General features: G+C 57.6%; 2 protein-coding genes across 7 annotated transcripts in view; both read right to left on the reverse strand.

Annotated features, from left to right (window-relative positions):
- FLT4 (fms related receptor tyrosine kinase 4) overlaps positions 1 to 3,945 on the reverse strand; it is a 57,609-nt gene extending 53,664 nt beyond the window's left edge. For 4 of the 5 annotated variants that reach the window (XM_030505143.1, XM_030505144.1, XM_030505142.1 and 1 more), the window contains exon 1: positions 3,781 to 3,910. In XM_030505143.1, coding sequence (XP_030361003.1) covers positions 3,781 to 3,838 — 58 coding nt within the window. In that variant the 5' untranslated portion in view covers positions 3,839 to 3,910. Of the gene's footprint in view, positions 1 to 3,780 lie in introns of all 5 variants that reach the window. The other variant, XM_030505145.1, reaches the window with a different exon arrangement.
- Positions 3,946 to 8,002: 4,057 nt separating this feature from the next.
- Positions 8,003 to 13,788, reverse strand: LOC115616174 (nuclear factor 7, brain-like). 2 transcript variants are annotated; one of them, XM_030505148.1, is made up of 7 exons: positions 13,707 to 13,788; positions 12,890 to 13,164; positions 12,179 to 12,274; positions 10,217 to 10,450; positions 9,804 to 9,823; positions 9,225 to 9,340; positions 8,003 to 9,133 (listed from the first exon to the last, which is right to left on the reverse strand). In XM_030505148.1, exons 2-7 carry the CDS (start codon positions 13,160 to 13,162, stop codon positions 8,589 to 8,591), a joined length of 1,284 nt encoding a protein of 427 aa, XP_030361008.1. In that variant the 5' UTR covers positions 13,163 to 13,164; positions 13,707 to 13,788; the 3' UTR covers positions 8,003 to 8,588. The 2 variants fall into 2 exon arrangements, with proteins under 2 accessions (XP_030361008.1, XP_030361007.1); XM_030505147.1 differs by lacking the exon at positions 13,707 to 13,788 and having other exon boundaries at positions 12,890 to 13,484.
- Between the last annotated feature and the right edge of the window lie 7,594 nt (positions 13,789 to 21,382).

The following is a 21,382-nucleotide window of genomic DNA, read 5'->3' on the forward strand; positions in this document are numbered from 1 at the left end:
AACCAGGCACTAGATGCCAGTGCAGCTGCAGCGGTATTTCTTTTCTTAATGAAGGACACAAGATAATTCGAGCTCTGGCCCAGGGCAAGGCTCGGCTCTGGTCTCCCCAGCAGTCACTGGCACGCACTGGGCAGTCACGGTCCCCCCATGGCACCCAGGTGATATGGAACCCTTGGGGGACTCTGTGCCTGGCTCCCTGCTGCCCCTCGCCCTGGTGGAGATCTGCAGGAGCTGCCTGCACAGTGGTAGCTGGGGCAAGTCAAGGTGAAGCATAGCACTGGGCGCCTCTGACTCACAGTCCGGGGTGGGAAGGGGGCTTCCAGCTTTAACTGATCACCTGTGGATCTTTTTCCCGGCAAACCCATCTATTTTCCATGCATGAACCCAGGCAAACACCCAACATCCACAAGGCCGCGTGGCGATGAGCTCCACAACAAGCCACTGGCCCCCACCATGCTCCGCATCCTCCCAGCACAGGAACACACCAGGAACAGCCTTCTCCAGGCGAGCTGTGATTGTGCAGCCCCGTCTCGCAATGCCCCGGCCCGTCTTTCCCAGCGGAAAAGCCCTGTGACGTTTAGTCATTCCTCACACGGAAACCACCACAACCACTGCTGCTCCGCTCCAGCTCCCCACCCTCCATGGGCAGCACAGCAGGGTCTAGCCATCACAGGGCTTGCTGCTTCTCCCCACACCTACAGGACCCCCCCAAGCTCCCCAGTACTTCAGGCTTATTGCAGCTTCTTTCCACCACTGGGTTTCAATGTACAGCCCCCCAAAGCAGGAGTGAGGGAGTCCCCACAGCTTGCCCGCGTTGCCTGGGGCTGTTTCAGGCCAGCATGCTGAATGCAAAGACACCACGTTCATTTGGAAATGCCTGTGCTGGACCAGCTTGAGTGGCTGGGGAGAAGGTGGGTGAGATGGGTGCTATCTCCAGGGCTCAGTTGCTCCCCAAAGCTGCTGAGAGATGGGCAGGCCTGGGCACCCATCAAAAGCCCCCTCCTGCTCCGCAAAGCAACCTCCCAAGCGCTGCGGATGCCCTGTGCAGCATTGGGAAACTGCTGCCTGGCCATGCTGCCGTTCCCGTGGGATCCTGCTCTCCCTTTCCCTCCCCAGGAACTGCCCTGGGACTCTGGGAACAGCCTGTTCCCTCCCTGCCGGCTGGGAGCACCTGCTCTTCCCACGCCAGCCCGCACCAACGTGGGGCCAAGAGACACCCCAGGGACTGGAATCCCGTGTGGAGCGAGCCCATGGGAGAGGGGCAGTGGAGTGGGGTGGGACACGCCAGAGGAAGCCCCCTCTTGCCCTGCCTGTGCTGGCTGGGGACATGGTGCTGCTGGGGGAGCGTCACCCCAACCTGACGTCAAACTGAGCTCAGCAGCAAACTGTTTATGCAGGCAGTGAGCAGCGGGGTTGTGTGCCCCAGCCAGATCCCAGGGCAGTAGTTGCAGCCCATTCATCCAAAATCATTCCTAAGCAGACAGCGGGGCACAAGGGCCATGGCTGCCCCCTCCCTGGGGACCAAGGTCTGCATCCCTTCCATCACCAACCTCCTCCTTGGAGGCCCTGGCTCTGCTTCATCACTAACAATGAAGCGGGTTAAGCCAGAGCGGGGTTTGTTGTGTGCTCATGGGCTTTTGCGTGAAAGGGTGTTGCTGAAATGGCCCGTGTTTATTACTTGCAATAAAGCAACTGCTTCAAATCCCAGCTGCAAAGGAAAATGTTGCTGCTGGCACAGTCAGTGCAGGGCTGTCGGAGCACCCGGTCAGGGAGGTCTGTGGGACCTCAGAGGAGGGCAGGCAGCAGCAGCCAACGTAATCAGCTCAGGTCCTGCACAAGCACAGGCCCTTCCCTCACACTGAGGGCACATGCTCTTGGAAGCAGCAAGCCAGAGTCCACCATGGGATTATTTGGCAGTGGGGTGGTCAGCGCTGCTCTGCAGGGAGCACTCGCTCCCAATTGCACTCCATCCTCGGAGCACTATGGAGCTGGGATGTAGGGAGAGCCTGTGGGCTCTCACACACAGCATTCCCTCCCAACGCTGGCCCATTTAACCAGGTATCAGAGTGCAGGAACAAGCAGGATGAAGAGCCAGGACAGACCTATCATGATGCTGAGTATTTCATCCTTCCCAGGTGGAACAGTCTCACACCCCCCTCCCTGCTTCCAAGGCAAGCAAATATTTTCACCCAGCTGACATTACAGTTAACGAGGAATTTGTGTGTCCTTTACGCACTGACAAATTGGTCTCAGGTAGAACAGAAGACGAAGCAAATCCCCAGGGTACGATCCCCTGGTTCAGTTCCACATCTCCCATCGTCGCTGCACTAATCAGGCAATGCGGGAGAGCTTCAAAGCCCTGCTCTGAGGAGGCCCCACACATCACGCAGCCGTGCTGGCCGGAGCCTCACAGGCACCCAGCCCCACACCTCCGGGAGATGAAAGAACCCAAAAGCAGCTACATGATGCTTTACAAATTGCTAACGAGAGAACTTTGAGCAGCAGCAGCTCCTGCCGCGATGCCACCAGCACCAGGTCCCTTCCTGCCCTGCCTCCCAGAGCTCCCCCGGAGCTCCAGCAGCCCAGTGGGTCCTTCAGCCTGGTGGCACCAGAGCCATCAGCAGCATTTTGGGCAGAGCAGGTTGACGGTGCTGCTGCCGGTGATGGTGTCCATGCTGCATCTCTGCGGCCGGACCTGCAGCCCTCCTATGAGCTCACTTCAATGATGGCAGCAAACGCCACCAGTGACAGTGAGTCACTGAGCTGAGGCTACAGAGAATTCTATTTATGCTCCCCAAATTCATCTCCCCACGTCGCTAGCTTCCAACATCACTTTCTGTCCGTCTTGCTCTGATCCAGGCGGTAAATGCTTTACCTGTGTGAGCAGGAGCTTCCCTGGGGGGAAGCCGATAGAGCTGGTGCCCCATCCCTGCTGCCCTGGCAGTGCCCACCCAGCTCTGCTCTGCCCCACAGTCTCTGCTCTCTGGACGTGCATTGCAGCCCCATCTCTGCCGCAGTCTCTGACCGAAGCTGTGGCCAGGGGGTTTGACTCGCTGCCCAACAGCCTTTCACCCCAGAAGTGCTATGGGAAGGAAAAGTATTTCACCAGGATCTGCCTTGGGTGACTTCCCAGGTGGACCAGAGCGGCCAGTGACCACTGGGAGAGGCAGGCTGGACGGCATCGCATGGTCCACCACCTCCTCGCACCTTCCTCCCCAACACGCTGCCCAGCGCTCACAGATTAATGACCCCGGGCATGAAAAACAAATACTCAGAGCGGGGAGCCGGCCTCCAGCCTGCCCTCCCGGCCCGGCGCAGCAAAACCCCTCCTGCGGGAGTCCCATGCGGCTTCTCCCTGCTCGCAGCGAGCGGCACGGGCACGGCGTGTGCTCCCCACCGGCCACCCCGCGACCCGCAGGGACGGCAGCAGCGTCCTCCCGTCCCGTCCAGTCCCATCCTCTCGCTGCGGGGACGCGGTCACAGCCGTCGGGGACACCCTGGCGGGCTCCGCGGCGCGTCTCCGCCGGGGCTGGGGGACCCCGGGGCGGGCGGCGCCGGTCCCCGTCGGGGCTGGGAGACGCCGGGACGCGTAGCGCTGGATCCCGGCATATCCCCGTCCGGGATGTGGGACGCCGCGACAGGCAGCGCCGGGTCCCCTTTCGTCCCGCCGGGGCAATCCCCATCCCCAGCGCGCCCGCAGGTGCGGAGCGGGCAGCAGAGCGGGCAGCCCGCAGCCCCGGTCCGGTCGGTCCGGGCAGAGCAGAGCCCCGCGGCGCTCACCTGCCTCCGAGACAATGCCGAGCCAGAGCCAGAGGGGCAGCGTGCAAACTCTCTTCATCTCCGGGGCCGCGGGCAGGTCCGTGCGGGGCGATGCGGAGCGGTGCGGAGCGCCCCGCGCCCGAGCTCTGCTCCCGCCGCGCCCCAGCTGCGGCGACGCGCGGCGGCGGGCGGGGAGCACCGGGGCCGTTTCCTTTTCCTCCGCCCGCCCGGGCCGCCCGCCGCCCTCCACGGAGCCCGCGGGGCGCCGGGCGGGCGGCGGGGCGGGACGGGGCGGGGCGGGCGGGCGGGGGCGCGGGGGGGGGGGGCGCACCTGCGGCACCGGCACCGGCGGGTGGCTGCAGCCCCGCACATCGGGGTGCGGGCACCCCTGCACCTGTGAGCGCGGGTGAGCATCCATCCATCCATCGCCTGCAGCTGGGTGCATGGGTGAGCATCCATCCATCCCTTGCGGCTGGGTGCAAGTGTGTCCCGCACCTGTGTGCATGTGTGTGCATCGCCTCTGCTCCACGTACATGAGCACCCCACCACTTGTGTGTATATTCATGCCACCACATGCCTTGCACGCCTGTGTGCACCCTTGTACATCCTGCTCGCACCTGTGTGTGTCTTCTTTCTTGTGTGCATCCGTGTGCACATCCCGACCTCTTGTCCTGGAGGGAATGCACACAAACATCCTCTCACACCAGTGTGCATACCCCTCGTGTGAACACACACCTCACATCTGCTTGCATGCGCGCCTTCATGCCTACATGCACTCCAAAGCCCATTCCTCACACCTACATCCACACCCCCCCCGTACCTACACTCCTCCTGCACACAAAGATGCACAAGCACTTTGTCACACCTGTGTGCACACACTCGCACCCCTACTCATTTGGGGTGCACTAGGGGCCCCACTCATGCCATCCATCCATGTGCACTGCCAGCAGCATGAGGCAGCCACGTTGCCCCTCAGCACTATTACATGGGGCACACATAGCTCTGGCAGGTCTACACCAAACCCCATGCACACGACCCTGGCATTGGCAGCAGAATGGGGCAGCCCCACGGGTGACAGCGGCTCCAGCTCGGTGTGAACCGACTGGGAACATGCTGCAATGGCAGAGCTTTGGGAATGCGGTGGCACAGCGGGCACAGCCCTGGCCAGCTGCCTGCACACCCAACGAGTGCTGAGTGGATGGATTAACACAGCCCCACGCTGCACCCGGGAGGGTTATTAATTATACACGCTCGCAGACAGCGAAGAAAGAGCCTGAATGAGAACCATGTGCTCGTGGCTTTGAAAAGGCATGAAAACTTCTCGTGCGCTCTGCTCTCCTTGCCAAACCCAAGGAAGAAATCACCCCATCCCTCTCCCAGAGCTCTCAGAGGGGCTCCAAGCCACAGAGTTTATTTTACCTGACTCCCCCCAGCCCTATAACTGAGTTTTTAACCCTGAGAATGCCGACTGCATTGCTCTACAGCACACTCATAGCGGACCACCTTTCTCTTTCATCCCAAAGGAGGAGGAAAGGAGCAGGAAGCAACGGTGTCCCCCCATCCCAGGTGAGTGCCCAAACCCTGCAAGTTTCTGGAGAGACTTTTAAACTCGCTATGATGACAGGGATAGCTGGGGACTGCACAGAGGGACCGCACAGAGGGGCAGCTCTGCCCATCACTGCAGGGTGACGAGCTGAGATTGCGGGATCAGACCCCTTCCTGGTGCTGGGGGCTGTGACCAGAGATGGAGCAGCCGTGGGGCTTCCTGTCATGTCAGTGTGCCCACGCTGGGGTCACTGTGCACCTGGGAGGTGAGCAGCGAGGTGATGCGGTGTGGGCAGTGATGGAGGGATGAATCACATCACACTGCTGAGATGCTGGACAAAGCACAGTCGAATATCTGGAGAAGCCGAGTGTGAGAACAGTGGAAGGTCTGCCCTGGATTTGGAGGGAGGGCAATCCTCTGGCAGCCCCAAAATCAAGGGATTTTGGCATCCTGCATCCATTGCAGTGCAAATGTGGCACCGTGCAGGCGGTGGTGGCCAGGACGAGCCCGTCCATGCTGCCATCTAACGGCGGGACGGCGGGGAGGGCTCGCCCCGCGACGACAGGGAATTTTCCATCACAAACACAGGGTCACTGTGGGACCGGTGGGACCTTTCCATTGTTGCCGCCTTGGGAAACAAAAGGATCTTATTTTAAAATCTTGAGCCCCTTCCAGCACGTGGGGAGGACCCGAGGAAGCAAAGGCTTCCCCAAAGCAAAGGATAAAGACACACTGTCTAAAGACACAGAGCAAGGAGCCAGCGCAGGAGCTGCTGGACGCAGCCCAGCCCCAGGGACAGCAATGGGAAAAGCAGACGAGTGGCTCTGAGGACACCCAGGGACAAAACGACAGGGTGACCTGCAAGGAGAAGACAGCCTGGTCCTGAGGGCAGATGGCAAGGACCAGTTTGGGACATGCAGAGTCCGGATGCTGGAGCAGAGAGGGGAGCTTCGCCTCCATGGTACCCACTCCCCCATTCCCATCCCCTCCTATCTGAACCCAGGGCCAGGCTCAGCCGGTCACTGCATCCACACCACGCCTGGGGTTTCTGCTCCACGGTGCTACGGTTTATCAGTGAAACGCACTCTTCAGGCAGCATTTAACAGCAGGCAGCATTTCCTCACCAGGCTAAATCGCACGTACGGCACCTCAGAGCAGTGTTCTCCCTGCACGCAGGAGCTGCTGTACGTGCTGCACAGGGCAGGGGCTCTGCCTGCCCCAGACGCCTGCCTGCAGGGCCAGGCAAGGATGTTACACCCCGAAATGCAGCTCTGGAGCTGCCCTTGGAGCAGCACCACAACCACCACACACAGCCTGGCAGCAGGAGGAGGAAGGATGTGCTTATTCAAGAGCCTGCTCAGCCCAGGGATGTGGGACAAGCAGGTTTCGCTGCTCTCCAGCTCTGCTTTGGCAAGGGGAAGGTGTAGGAGGTGGCAGCGATGGCACTGGCACACGTCACAGTGAGCAGCTCGCAGCCCGTGCCGCCACACCGGCCCACGCGGCACACGGCAGCGGTGGCAGCGGGAGCCGGCTGCGCTCCCTGCCTGCCCGTGCCTGCGCATCCCCTCCTGCTCCCGCTTCGGATCCCGCTGCTGCTGCCCAGACTCACTTGCCTGCGGTTTTGGGTCAGTCAGGATGGGTTTCAGCTCCCTGCTGTGATCAAACCAGCATCACCTTCCTGCAGAGGGTCCCAGCCCTTGCCAGGGGATGACGGCGCCGCTCACAGCAGCATTTCCAAGCCAACAGCTCTTTCTTCTCCACTCTTATTCCAGCTGAGGCTGGAGGGCAGCGAGAAGATGATGCAGGAGCCTGGAAAGGAGGCTGAGTGCAGCCCAGGGGCTCAGCAGGGAGGGAGCAGAAAACCCTGACATCCCTTCCACATCCAACCCCCGAGCAGGGCTGCACAGAGCAGCAGCTTCCCAATAAAGGGGGTCCCTCTGCACCCACCTCCACCCCAGGCCATGGAGCCCCGGGCTGCTCGGTGCTCCTGCACAGGAGGCCACGTCTGCCTGCATCTTGCTTGGGTCCTCCTCCCCTCTGCCTGAGCGCAAAGTCATCTCCAGCCCCAGCACAGGCATTAGGCAACCCCAGAACTACAGCAGAGCCCAGCCCTGGCACACTGCAGCAGAGCTGCATAGGATGGGGGAATGGCCCTGGTGGTACCATGGGAGGGCAGAGCCCCTGTTGACCCCCACTGGGCAGCGGGATGACCAGCGAAGGAGTTGCTTTGACAAGCATCCCTGTGCCCAGCTGTGGGAGCTGGAAAACCTTCACATCCAGCCCTTCCCACAGTGCAGAAAGTGAAGCCTCTGCAGAGGAGGCATTTGCAGGCTCCCGCCAGCATCAGGGGTTGCACAGGATTGGGATAGCTCTGGCCTCTGCTTTGACCCTGGAATGGACTCGAGTGGGATAAACATGATGACTCCCCTCATCCCAGACACCGCCATCCTCCCTCCCACCAGCCCAGCTCAGACCCACCCCAGCACCTCAAGTCAACTTCACAGCCGTGAGCAAGGTGCGGACATGGCCAGCACCCCCCAGGCACTAACTGCAGCAGCCAAATCCACTCAACTTGCGCTGCAGGTGGATGGAGCCAGGGCTGGAGCAGGGGCCAATGGAACTGCTCTGCACCCCCAGGCTGTACTAGAGCCCAGTGCAGTAGATCCCCCCCCCAGCATACAAGCTCTGAGACACAGAGGTCTTTTTAATGAGCTTTAATAGCGACCGAGTGGAAGGGAGGGGAGTGAAGGGGAGGGGAATGGGAGTGGAAGGGAAGAGAGGGGAGTGGAGGGGAGGCAGCACCACAGTCCCGGGCTGCAGCGGGGCCCACACCGTGCACCGAGCTCCCTCTGCCGCCAGCCTGCAGCCCTTCCCCATAAAGCCCTTTGAGCCGAGGAAGCCAATGGCTGGGACACAAGAGTTCAGTGTCCAAAGGCACTTGACAGTATTCCAGGACTGCTGCCCTCCTCCAGCGTTTTACAGGTGGGAGCATGGAGCGACAGGAGGTGCAAGCAGCCTGTGGCTGTGGTTACTGAACTGTGCAGTGCTCAGGCGTGGAAGGTTGTTCTTCGAGGGGTGCCAGTGCAGCACGCACAGCCCATGGCACAAACAGCAGGCGTTCAGGAGCTGGGAAGAAACTCATCCCTCTCCTTCCTCCTAAAACTGAAGCCAAAACAGCCTCTCCAACACCCTCATGTGTGCAGACTGGCCTCCTGTCCTGGGGAGCAGCCAGCCGGCAGGAACAAGGAGCCAGGCTGGTGTCCCCAAAGCTCCTCCTCGCCCCTCACAGGGACAAGTGGCAGAGGCGCATGGGCTCCATGTTGTCGCTCCCATCGCTGAAGCAGGTGCTGAAGAAGGGGCAGTATCTCTCCGCAGAGACCTGGTGGAAGGTGAAGAGGTGGGACATGTCCCCAGCATCAAAGAAGGTGACGGTGCCCTCCCGGCAGTCCAGGAACACCCCCACTTTGCGGGGAGCCCGGCGGGGAGTCAGGCGCACCCAGGGGGTGGTGGTGGCCCAGTACTCGGTCCTGTTCCGCAGGCGCAGTGTCCAGTAGCCATTCTCCGGGCACAGCTTGACCTTCGCTGCCCGGTCCACAGCCTCGGCGGCCACCCCCAGGTCCCACTTGGTTTTGCTGCCCACCCAGACCTCCCAGTAGTGCCGGCCGCTGTCGAAGGTCTGGGAGCTCAGGACGTTGACGCACTGGCGGAAGCGCCGCGGGTTCATGGGCACAGGAGGGGCTCGGCTCCTCTCTGTCACTGCTGTCAGGTCCCTGGAGAAGACCAGGTTGGGGTGGGCTGACTCAGGGTCGAAGGTGAGGGGGGCAGGAGCTGTGGAGACACCCAGGTGGCATTTTACTGGCTGCATATTCCCTCTACAGAGCATCCCCAGCTCAGCCATCCCTCACCCCGATCCGCTCACCAGGACAGATGGAGCGCAGCATCCGTCTCCAGAAGATGTACTGCAAGGGGCCGCTGCAGCTGTCCCTGTAGTGCTCCAGGTCAAAAGCAGGCTGGGTCTCAACGCGCACCGAGGGCCTGGGGCAGAGAGAGCAGCCGTCAAACCTCTGCCCAGAAAGGGAGGGGAAAGGGACATGCTCCCCTGTGGCAGTTCTGGCCCTCAATTACTCACAGCCTCAGACAAACCTGAACCTCAAGGTCAGTTCTGCAGCCCCATGAGCTGTAAGAAGCTAAGAAAGGGCAGGGAGAAGCCAAAGTACCCAAAGGCTGTGGCATCAGCCTTGCTCCTGCTTGCAGCATGCATTGCTCTTGCATTCATTCCAAACCAGCACATTCAGCCATCCCGACACGCATGCTTCCCGAGAAGAACATCCAGCATGCGCTGGGGATCAGCCCCCAGCTGGCACAGCACCAGCAGCTCACTGAGCAATTTGTGATGCTTTAAAAGCTTGAGATAAGATCCCTCCCTCATGTGGTCCCAGCCAGGGACAGAGATAAGCTCCTGAAAAGGGAATCAGCTTCTTTCACGCCAGACATGTACCTGATATCCAGGCTCTCCACCTGCAGTGAGAAGCAGAGAGAATTAGCAGTCACTGTCTGTAATTCATGCAGCTGCACAAATAAGCTCCTTGTCCTGCCTCAGACTGTCACACAGCACAGAGAGAGGAAACCAACCTACCAGGACCCTCACCCTGGGGGAAACTGTCTGCGCACCGGGGCCAGGGGTGACAGAGAAGGAGTAAGGCTCCTTAGACCCACCACATCCGACAGATCCTATATCCCTTGTGGCTAAAGTCTTTGGACTCCAAGGGATTGGGCAAATAATCTGGAGGGATGCCAGTGAGATCAACTTCCAGGTACAGCCTATTTCTGTCATTTAGGACTCTCCCCATCCCATAGGCAGATGCTGAAACATCCCTCATCCTCCTGCCAGGGTCAGCCAAAGACACTCACCTCCAGCAACGACACTTCTTCCATCTTGCTCAGAGCCTGCTCTATGCGCTCGATGTCCCTTTGCAGCACTGATATCCCCTCCTCCAGCCCATGCACGTCCCTGTGCAGCTGGGCCAGCAACTGCGCTTCCTTTTGGGCCAGCTCTGCCAGCACAGCTCTCTCCTCTTCCTCCAGGATCTGATGAAGGCAGGCAAACTGTGTCCGGATCTTAAAGTTCAGCTCCCCAGACACCTTCTGAGAAGGAAAAGGCAGATGAGCCTGGCAGCTAAAACACACTAGGAGGTGCAGAGGATGGCTCAGCTGTTACTCTGCTTACAGAGTCCTGGAAATCAAGTGTCTCAGACATACCCACAACTTTCTGGATGGAGAATAGGACACAAGGACAACTTTTGAGGCTGCAGAGCCAAAGGGAAAAAACAAATGAAACCAAAATTTACCAACCAAAAACAAACCCAAAAACTTTACCAATGGCTTGGTCACCTTAACTAGAAATCCTTGCACACAGCCACAGTGGGCACCCACAGCCCTCTCCCACACCACCAGGAATTGGCTTGTGTGTAAGACTGGAGCTTTTTTGCTTTCCTGGAGCTGCAGACTCAACTGCTCAGGTTGGTCAGGATTTATTTCACACCGTGCCAGACCCCCAGGCAGGGCTGCCTGACACTGGCAACTTGTTCTTTTTCTCTGCTGCCTCCATCTCCCAGGCCTGTTGTTTGTATGGGGAGATGGGGGAGCTGCACAAACTAATCTCTGTAGATAAGGCTGATAAATCCCATTCAGCTCTTTCAGAGGTCACTTTTTCCCAGTTGTTTGGTCAGCCAGCCAACCTTGTGGTGCTCGCTCTGCCTTCCTGCCTGTTTACAAGAGACAGCCAATGACCTTCTATTTTCCAAACCTTTAAGCTTTTAAGCTCTAAGTGCAACCTCAGCCCTCATTATTTTCTCAAGGAGTGCTTCCTGAAATGCACATCCCTTTCTACCAGCAGGAAACCCATCTCCCCAGACTGTATCTGAAACTCCAGCAGCACGCATGGCCCCCTGGCCTCCCTTTGCTCCAGCAGGTGCTCGTGCTGACACACCAGAACCGCAGAGGACATGCATGGCCTCCCTGTTCAGGTCAGCAATTTGCTCCTGTACTCTTGAAACATCTCCTAGTCAGCTCTTCCACTGCAACTGGACATGAGCCACATGCGCTTACTTGCTAATACTTCATTAATGTCAAAGGTCTATCCCAAATCTGGCAGTGGGATAAGAGTAACGAAACAGTGCAGGCAGAGACATCAGTGACTCCAGTCAGAGGACAGCCTCCCATCAGTTGTATCTCACCTCTGAGCTACTTCCATTTTCCTTAAACTCTCCTTCCTTGGCTTTTAATACTTTTATGTCACTTGAGAAGGAAGTGCAGACAGCCTGTGTCTGTCCTTGCTTCACTGATCAGTGACAAGCAGAGTGTCACAAGTAGTGACAAGCCCATAGAGAGCACTCAGGCTCCTCACATCATCTCAGAGCTTCGCAGTGAACCCAAACACAGTCATTTTAAGAAGGCCACTGCTCTTTGCAGCACCAGCTCCTGACCCAGCTCCTTCGGCTTTGCTGCCACTCCTTCAGATACACAAGAGGATTTTAGAGCTTCCAAGAATTAACCCTCTCCCAAAGTGGCAGCGCTGCAGGGCCAGAAGAGGCTGCTCAGCTGACACTCACCCTGTCCAGGCTCTGCTGCACCAACGCACCCTGTAAACGCTGCATTAACAAGTGCTTCATGCCTCTTCCCAAAGCCTCCACTGAATGTTCAGTAGCAATGGGCTTCGGCCTACATGCAGGGGAGCATGTTCAGATCCCTACATAAGTTATCCATCTAGATTTTTACAGGAAACTGAGCAAAATCCCAGCTGAAGTGATACACAGATCCTCTATGAACGTTAACCCAGAGGCTGTACAAAAAGCAGGTATCACACGGCATTACCATCAGGCCACAGATATCTTCCTGTGTCACACGCTTCCTCTGCAAGAAGTTCTCCATCTCCTTCTGACGAGCTTGCAAAGCATCTTCCAGGTGCTTCTGCAGGAACAAGTTAAAGAAGGTGAGGAGACCATTCACTGTAATTCAGGAGCAATCCTAATTCCTGAGACCAGCATTAAAGGGAGGCTGCAATTATAAAGACAGTAAAGAGAAGAAAGCACCTGATGCACAGACTTGAGAACTACGTATGTGTGCACATAACGAAACAAATTTATTTTTAATAAATAAAATTATTTATTATTATCCCAGGCTGGGAGCTCCAGCGTGGGAAATCTGTTTGCTCAAGGTTTAAACTGTGTGCTGTGAACTGACCTGTGCAGGGACTGACCCCTCAAGCAGCGCACGCAGCCCTCACCCCCCGCTGCGTGGTCCCTACGTGAGAAACGAGGCTGCGATGGAAGTCAGGCACGGCAGTGAGGGAACAAATGCAAGAGAAGAAAGCATCCAAAGGACAGACAGCTGGAAGGAAACAGGGAGAGGGAAGGAATCAGGAAGAGACACAGATGTCACTGCGCTTGGGGCAGACGAGGCATGCATGGGGCTTCCTTGCAGGGGAACTGACTGCAGGAGGAGGGGGTACCAGGCTTGTGGTGGCCACACAGGGCTCACGTGGCACCCGTCCCCTTCTCCCCAAGCCGGGCAGAAGCCACTCACCCGCATCCTGTGCTGGTGCCCCACGGAGCCGCAGCGCCGCACCTTCTCCACCAGCCCCGAGAGCAGGTAGTGGGTGCGGAAGGAGCGGCTGGGGAACTCGCGGCGGCACTGGGGGCAGGAGGGGACACGGGTGCCGCTCGCCCAGTAGCCCTGGATGCAGGTCTTGCAGAAGTGGTGCATGCAGTCCAGCATGACGGGCTCGCTGAAGAGCTCGCAGCAGATGGCACATGTCAGCTCCTCCCGCAGGCTCCGGTCCTGGCTCCTGCCGGCCATCCCTGCTGGCACACAGGTCCCAAAGTCAGCTTCCAGCACCAGCATCCCCAAATCCCCTTCCCCCTGGGCTAGGGCAGGCTTTGCCTCTCCTCATTGCTGGGTGCTCTGGGGCAGGGTTTGGTCACCAGCTTTATCCAGGTGCTGCACTGGATGTATCCAGCCCTGGAAAGCCCCAAGCGGTGGGAATACCGGAGAATCCCCGGCAGAGGGACAGCCCTTTGCCCAACAACAACTTTGTTCCCTGTTACTTCACCAAAGCCACTCCCAGTGTCCCACAGCGCCGGGCCATGTGTCCCGACAGGGTTCCAGGGAAGGGGTCACCTGGCCCACGGGCAGCAAGCGGCCACCGGGCAGGCTGGGGGGGCTCTGGGGCCTTACCCCAGGGCCCGGCGGTGCCTGTGCTGCAGCCGCCCGGCTGTGACCGCACCCGGCCCGGGGCTGCCGAGAGCCCGCTGCACCCCCCAGGCCCGGGCCTTGAGGTGCGGGGCCCGGCCTGCTCCGCGACACCCCGCCCCGGTCATCCCCGGCCCCCCGGAGCACCCACCGCGCTCACTGGCCTCGATCCCCGCCGCGACCTCGGACCCGACCCCGCACCGCTCCGCTCCGCACCGCGCCGACCGCAGCCTCCGCCCCGCCCCTGGACTGACGCGCGCCTCGACCAATCGCCGTGCGGACTCAGGGCCCGCCCGTGCGCTCATTGGATGGGGGCTGTGGGCGGTGGGCGGGGGGGGGGTGCTCCGGGATGTGATGTGGTCACGTGTTCGCGCGGGTCCGGGTAGGAGTGACGGGGCCCTGCGCGGCGCCAGTGGGAGAGTGCGTGGGGTAGCGCACCGCACCGCACCGCACCGCACCGCACCGCATCGCACCGCACCGCACCCATCTAATGCATGGCCTGCACTGCACTGCCCCTGCGCTGCATTGCCCCTGCGCTGCACTGCCCCTGCGCTGCGTTGCCCCTGCGCTGCACTGCCCCTGCGCTGCATTCCATGACATTGCCTTGCTCTCATTGCCACCACCCCTGCACTGCCCCGCTGCTGCATTAAGCAATGAGAGCATAGAAATGAGCAGCAGGGTAAACCCGTCCCCTGTGTTCCCTGGTTTCCCCTCTCCAGGGGTTGGAAGCTCGCAGGACATGAGCCAGCTTTCCAGGTTCCAGGACCTTCACGGAGCAGCTCTGACCAAAGCCTCAGGGTCACAGCTTCACGTTTTACTCAATAATCACAAGGGCTGCAGGCTTGTCAGCGGGGGAAAGGAGGAAGGGTTTCACCCTTGTGTGGTCATCTGATGGTGGGCCCTGGGATGTTATGGGAAGTGGCAAACAGTGGTGGACATGTGAGAGAAATCACAAGAGCTTTCAGTACTGGAAGTAATGGGAACGAGCACGAGTTTCACAGACTGTCTGTCTCTAACCGCTGTTAGAATCTGAGCAGCCCCATCGGGGCGATGCGCAGGGCACTGTCCATCTCCTGCCTTCCTGCTGCTGCTCGGTGTTTTCTCACCATTAGAGCAGTGCAATTAATGCATAAAATGTTTCCACCTGTCCACATTTGCGTGTCTGAAGGATTTTCCCAGGCTCTCTCTTGCACTGTGCATGCTTGCCCACTGGCATGTGGCCACAGCGGCCCTGCTTGCAGGCATCAGCCTCTCTCTTGTGTCCACCGGCCTCTTGGGGTCACACGCTCAGCCACAGCCCTGCAGTGATGTTTGAACTTGGAGCACCACTGGCTACATGAGGAGCAATCAGTCCTGGGGGATGCTGCCCATGGGCACAAAGCAGTGATGAGCTGAAGCTCCTTGTTGCTCACCATTGCAATGCAGAGCCCTGACTTAGGCAGCTCAGGACCCCTAGGTGTCCCCAGGGGAAGTCCTGAGCTCCAGGAAGTGCCATGGACAAGGGAGAAGGATGTGGGCTGCTGTGAAAGTGCTTTGAGGCCTCTGGGTGGTCAAATAAGTGGCATCCGTGGACACCAACAAGGTCAGGCCATGCCCAAACATGCTGCCAGCACCAACAGTTATTGTGGAGACTCAAGACCCCTCACTCGGGGGCTGGCCACTGGAGGACAAGAAGCAATTGCTGGGCAGGAATTGTCTCCAACGGGCTGAACCTGCTCCCATTGCTGCCTTTCGCCCCACTGCACTGCACAACTCAGTGGGGTCCCTGTGGGAATGTCACTAGGATGGTGACACCAGGACCTAGGGGATGACACAGGGATCCAGAAATGAATGAACAACCTCTGCTTAGCTGTGAGTTAACACAGCAAAACCTCACTCCACACATTTATGGAGTTTTGTGCTTCCAGTAGGCTGGATCTCACGATGTGGATGGGCCGGGGCTTGCCGGGAGCAGTGACTGCTGCCAGCCCAGTGTGGGTAGCACCTGCACAGCGGGAGAGGCGCTGGCACTCCATGTCATCTTCCTGCCACAAGCCAGCAATACCCTGCAAAATAGCTGGCTTTGAACTCTTGGATTTTGGATGGGAATTGAATCGTCTCCTTTTGAGAGGGAAATGGCTTCATCAGCCATGTCCAGCCTCTGATTTCCTTGCTTCAGGAGGAATCACAGACTATGCACAGACACACACAGACACATGCACAAACCTGCAGGCAAGACACCCAGCGCAGGGCACGCAGCCTGGGGTAAGCCAGGGTGCTGTTTCCTGACCTCTTGCAGCTTGCAGCACCGGGGTCCATTATTTGTGCAGCTCTGCACAGAGGTAAAAGCATCAGTAATTGCTTTTCAGCAGAGATCTGGAATGTGCTGTGGAAGGTTATGTTCCCTTTGCAGCTTGAGCTGTCACTGCTGGGTGATGTCCCCATGAACCAGCATCTGTGCTGTGTTTAGAGAGCTCATCCCTCCCTGTGGGGCTGGTTAGAGAGCCCAGGGAGGTGCCAGCCCTCAGCCTGCACCTCCATGTACCCCGGGGCAGCTGCAGGCCTGTTGTTTGGAGAAGGCGAGTCCCTCTGTAGCCAGATAACTGAAGCTTCACCCTTAAACAGCAGAATTTGGGCTAGCTCAGGTGGAACCTGGTCCTGGGCACTCACACACAGTGTGAGCAGCAGGAGCATCCCCCTGCTGCAGCACTGGGCTGGGGCCGTGCCAGTGGATACCTGGGGGCTGCAGGATGCTGCTCTCATCGGAGCGGTGCTTTACACCAGCACCCAGGGGAATCCTGAACCCCCTGATTCCCTGATTTGATTTTCCCAAATAACTCCCCTTGCTGCCAGCAGGACTGATTGCCCATGTAACATTGCTCATCTCCATCTTTGTAGGTTTGAGATGCAAATGCAGGTTTCGGAGCCAAAGGAAGAGCGGCACCATTTTACCACGCACTGCACTAATCCATCAATCCCAGGAGAAAGTTCCAATGCAGGCGGGGATGTCCTCGTCATGGCCATTTCACTTGCTGGGACATCAGCTATGAGGTCTGAAGCTAACAGTGAGTGGCAGTCACTTCCCAATGAACACATCTCCCATCTGCGGATTGAAAACACACACCCCAGCGTCCCTGGGTCTCGGATTCTTGTTGAAGTGCTCCTGGCATCTCCTTCCTTTCAGCACTCGCTTCAGTTGGCAGTGTAATGTTTTTCTTTCTTTTTTTAGCATATTCCTCTTGGGAGGCTCCAAGCTCTGGGCTGGGACCTGAGAACACTGTGTTTGGAGAGCCTGATTATGCACTGGGGAGATGAAGGATAATGTGGATCGGGAAGGGTCTGGCTGAAAGCTCATGGATTGTGTCCAAACCCCCCTGCAGTTCTCCACTCCATGCACTAAACGTATTCTTGGAGATGGGTGTCAGAGGCACTGTTTGGCTTCAGAGAAGGAGGGGGATGAAGCTGGACCCACTGCACTTCCCACTTCATCCGCAGTATCGATCCCTTGTGCCAGCTCTCCAAACATGGGCAGGAAAGCTCAAGAGGGCTTGAGAGGCCTTGGATTTTGATTTCCCTGTTTCGCTTTGGTTTGAGTACAAATACACAGCGAGGACTTTGATTCCTCTGGATCCCACTCTGCTTGAGCAGTGCCTGGCTGTGGAACAGGGCAGGGGGCTGAGGGGTGAACTGGGGCTGGAGCCCCAATGGGGAGGTGCTGGGCAGCCCCTCAGCTGTGACTGCTGTGCTCGCTGGTCTGTGCCCTTCTGCACCCACAGCCTGTCCCCTGCAGAGCGGAAACCTGGAGGCAGGGGTGCTCCAGCCACAGACACTGGGGTGAGATGATGGTTTTGGTGTGTCTGTAATGGAACAAAGAGCAGCAGCACGTGGTAATTCCCAGCTCAGCTGCCTACTGGGGTTTGACAGCCCACATGTGGGAGTTTGTTTTAAACACAGTCGAAAGACTTATCAGTGCTATCCTCTGTTCTTACCCTGGGACCTGTCAGTGGTCCTTAGTTCCACATCTCAGACACTGAGCTGAATTAAATCTGGTCTATTCCATGTGCTCACCCAGACAAGCCCCAGGGGAATGACCCTATGGGGCTGAGCCAGGAGCCAGCCCTTCTCAGTGCCCACAGCATCCCTGGCCAGGAGGGAGTGTGGTGCTGCTGGGCCAGGAGAGATCCTCAGACTCCTGATGTCCCCAGAAGCAGGCTGCACCCCAGGGGGCTCCGCTTCAGTGGGCTCCTGCCGGCTCTCTCCTGCAGTGAGACCAGGAGAGAGGGAGAAATGGAAAGGGAAAACAGCAATTGGGAGGAAAAAAGTGAGAGAAGAAAGGATGAGGTGGATCAAGGTAACGGCTGCATGACCGTTAATGAACATTTTGCATCCCTCCATGACCTCAGCTGCAGGGACACGGTTTAAAGACTTTGGTTAGAAAAGCGAGCAGGAAATGAAGCAATGCTCCAAGATGCGATATCTTTGGATAAATAGCTGGAGGAGGAGGGTGACCCAAGGCTAGGCCATTATTTGGCAATATTTTCTTCCCAGGCCCAAATGACACTGCTGCTTTGCTAAAGCCAGACCCTTGTGCTCTGAAGGCATCCAACTGGCCCCAAGTACCCCGTGAACTGGCAGCCATGGTGCAGAGAAGAGCCAGATGGAGATGGTGAGAGGTGTTGAGCAAGTTCAAACCATCCCAAACATGCCATGAAAGGACCCAGGTCAAGTAAGACCAGTGGTCTGAAGGTCATTTTGCCCTTTGTGTGTCCAGGAGCTCATGGAGAAGGCTTGTGCGTCAGCATGGACAAATCCATCTCCTACTACATGGAGGGAGGGAGTTTTCACCATGGGACTGGGGCACCTCTGAGCCCTTGGATGCTGCATGGCCCTGGGGGCACTGGGGCTGTGGGAGGATTTAACCCACAACCCACTGGTGATGGCATGTAGGAAACAGGTCCCGGAACGGGCACGGACGGATGAATGCTGCTTAACCATAGCTTTTGTTTTTCCAAGGACACTCAAATAGCCGAGTTCTTAGGGACTGGATTCATATGGCTGCTGAGCTTCCCATCCCAATCTCCCTCCCCAAGCTCAGCAGCCATATGAAAGCCCAGGACTCCCCACGTAAACCATCACAAGCTGTCTGACACACCGAGATGTGAGATTCCCCATGCTGCCCCTCCAGGCAGCCAGGAATCCACCACGTTTGCATTCCACCGGCATCCTCCCCACACCCGAGCGCCAAATCCAGGAGATTTCTGCAAATATTAACATTTCTGGCTGCCACTCGTTTGCCTGTTTATTCTGAGCTATTCATTAAACCCCTCTGATATTCCACACGCAGCACATGGCTTGGCCAAAACAGTTTTGTCCTCTCAGCCTTCCCCATCATGGGTCATGCTTCAGCTTCCCCAGCCAGACCCTGGTCCCTGGGCAGAGACACCCAGTAACACTCTTCTCCTGCACTTGGATGCCTGGTTCATGGTGAGGCTACTGAGCACTCACAGACATGTGGAGCTGCCTCTGCAGGGCCTGAAGCATGTGGATTGTTTTTAGCTTCTTTAAGGTTTCTCACCTCAGTTCTGTACAGCAGGGATGTGGGAAAGGTCTTCATGAGCTCACCCTACAAAAATGGGCTGGGCAGGCTCGGCTGCTCAAGGTGCTGAAGTCTTTTGTTGGTTAGCGTCCATATTCCACAGCCAGAACACAGTAGTCATGAAATCACATCACACCCCGAGATTTGCTTTCCCCTGGCTTCTCTGAGGCTGTGTGGTCTATTCATTACTTGCATTAAAGATGGCCACAGAGCCCAGGTTCTGGGAATACCACACAAATCTGACCGGTTCCCAGTGTCTGCAATGCTGAGGCTGTGGTGGTGCTTGGTCAGGCAGCTCACTGCTACCCAGCCCTGTGCTGGAGCTGCCCCAAACAGCCCCGGGGCCAGGGTTGCTGCGGGATGGCTCCAGGCTGAAGTCAAGGCCAGAAGCAGGCAGTGGCCTTCAGGAGGCTGTGTCTTCTGCTGCTGGTTCTAACAGCACAGTCAGCGCCAAGAGCGATGATCTTACCACGGGATGAATTGATGTTTTTCAGGGCCCTGCTCTTTGCTCCCCATTCAAAGTTCATAGAGTGATTTATCTGTAATAGGAGCTATGCAGGCTCCTTCCCCCTCCGTTCCAGGGGAATAAGCCGGGGCATTGCCTTGCCCAGGACAGCTGTCAAAACAGGGAATAACCCATCCGGAGACATGGCGCCTGCTGCCTTTCCCCTTTCTCCAGTGACCAGGGCTGGCTGTGCTCCTCCTCTTTGCTCTGCTAATGACGATGCACACTGCTCTGGCCCTCGAATGAGGATGTCATGGGAAGCTGTCCATCTTCTGCCCAGAGTGAATGTCACCCTGAAGGAACATGGTTCTCCCTGTGGGAAGCTGAGCACCACATGCTGCAGCGTTTGAAAGTCCTGAGTGCTCAGAGAGGTAATGCTGTGCGAAGCCCTATTTCTCCTGGCATCTTAAATACCTTTAATGCCTGGGGAGAAATAAGTCTCTTCTCCCTCCAGCATGAAATGGCTTTCGAAGTGGATTTACAGGCTCCAGATTCACCTCCCTCATGTGTCTGATCCGAGCTCTTCAGTGGAGGCAGAGAGGAAACACTGCTCATTGAATAATAAATTGCAGGCCCATGCTCCCCATAACAGTTGCTTGGAAAGTATCCCACACGCCTTGTGCCAGATTTGCTGGCCAGGGAAGCTCAGTGGTATTAGCATGTTCCAGTTAATTAGGGTTGTGAGCCGTCCTTTTCACCGCCTGAAGAGCTGAAGGAAGGACAAACCCAGAGCACTGCCTTTATAAGGCTTTGTGCTCTCCAGCTTGGCTTGTGCGTGCTCTGCTCGCACCCTGGGGATGCTGCTCTGTCTCCTGGAGTCTCAGTGTCATACCTATCTCTCAGTGTCAGACAGTGGCTTCTGAATCACGTTTCTGGGGAACACAGAGCCAAATGGATTCCCAGCCAAGCCCCTGGGTTTGTATCAGGACTGGATTGGACCCTCCTGCCCCAGTGTGAAGAGCCACCAGCAGCACTGGTGTGCACTGACACTGCTGCTGGCACAGCTCTGCAGAGCTGAGCATGGTGCGGATAATCTGCTGCTTGCTGACAGCTAATGTGGGTCCCCACAGGGCTGGAAAAGATGGAGCAAGGTAGTGAAGCAGCAAATGTGATCCTGCTGCCTCTACGGTGGAGCTGAGCACCAGATCTTGGCTCCTGGAAAGCCAGTACCTTTTGGCAGCACCAAGCTCATGGAAAACATGCCATGCCCTGAATTTTTCCCAAGTGTTTGCATTGCCTTCAGTCTTGACACTTAGGCAGAGTTCAGGCTGGGGCTGCCATCAGCCCATATGGCTGTGCCTGCTCCTGTTGCCACAATCCATCATTTAGAGCACTGTTTGTCATCTCAGCAGTGACAAACTGGCCATAGATTTCTAACTTCACCATGTGCCTATGAAGCAGGAGTATCCGGCCTGGGAGAGCAAGACCCTGATTGCAGAACACGCTGCCTTAGTGGCATGGGCAACTTAGAAATAAACCCCGTGGGGCAAAAGTGTCATCTCAGCTGTCCTAGCAAGGCTGCCACTACCACACATCCAAACACCCAGTCTCCTGTAGTGCACGCAGCCCACTGCTCCAGGGGTGTGCTTGCCAAAGTGAAGCATTTTTGTCACCTCTTCTACATACAGGGGATCAAGACACATCAAATGATCTGCCCAAAGGCAAACAAGGAGCCTCTAACGGAGTGGGAAACATTCCCCTACCCCAAAACTCAGCCAGATTTCTAGTCTATCCAGACAACTGCTGG

The sequence above is a fragment of the Strigops habroptila genome, chromosome 12, assembly GCF_004027225.2.
Source record: "Strigops habroptila isolate Jane chromosome 12, bStrHab1.2.pri, whole genome shotgun sequence".
Taxonomy (NCBI): Eukaryota; Metazoa; Chordata; class Aves; order Psittaciformes; family Psittacidae; genus Strigops; species Strigops habroptila.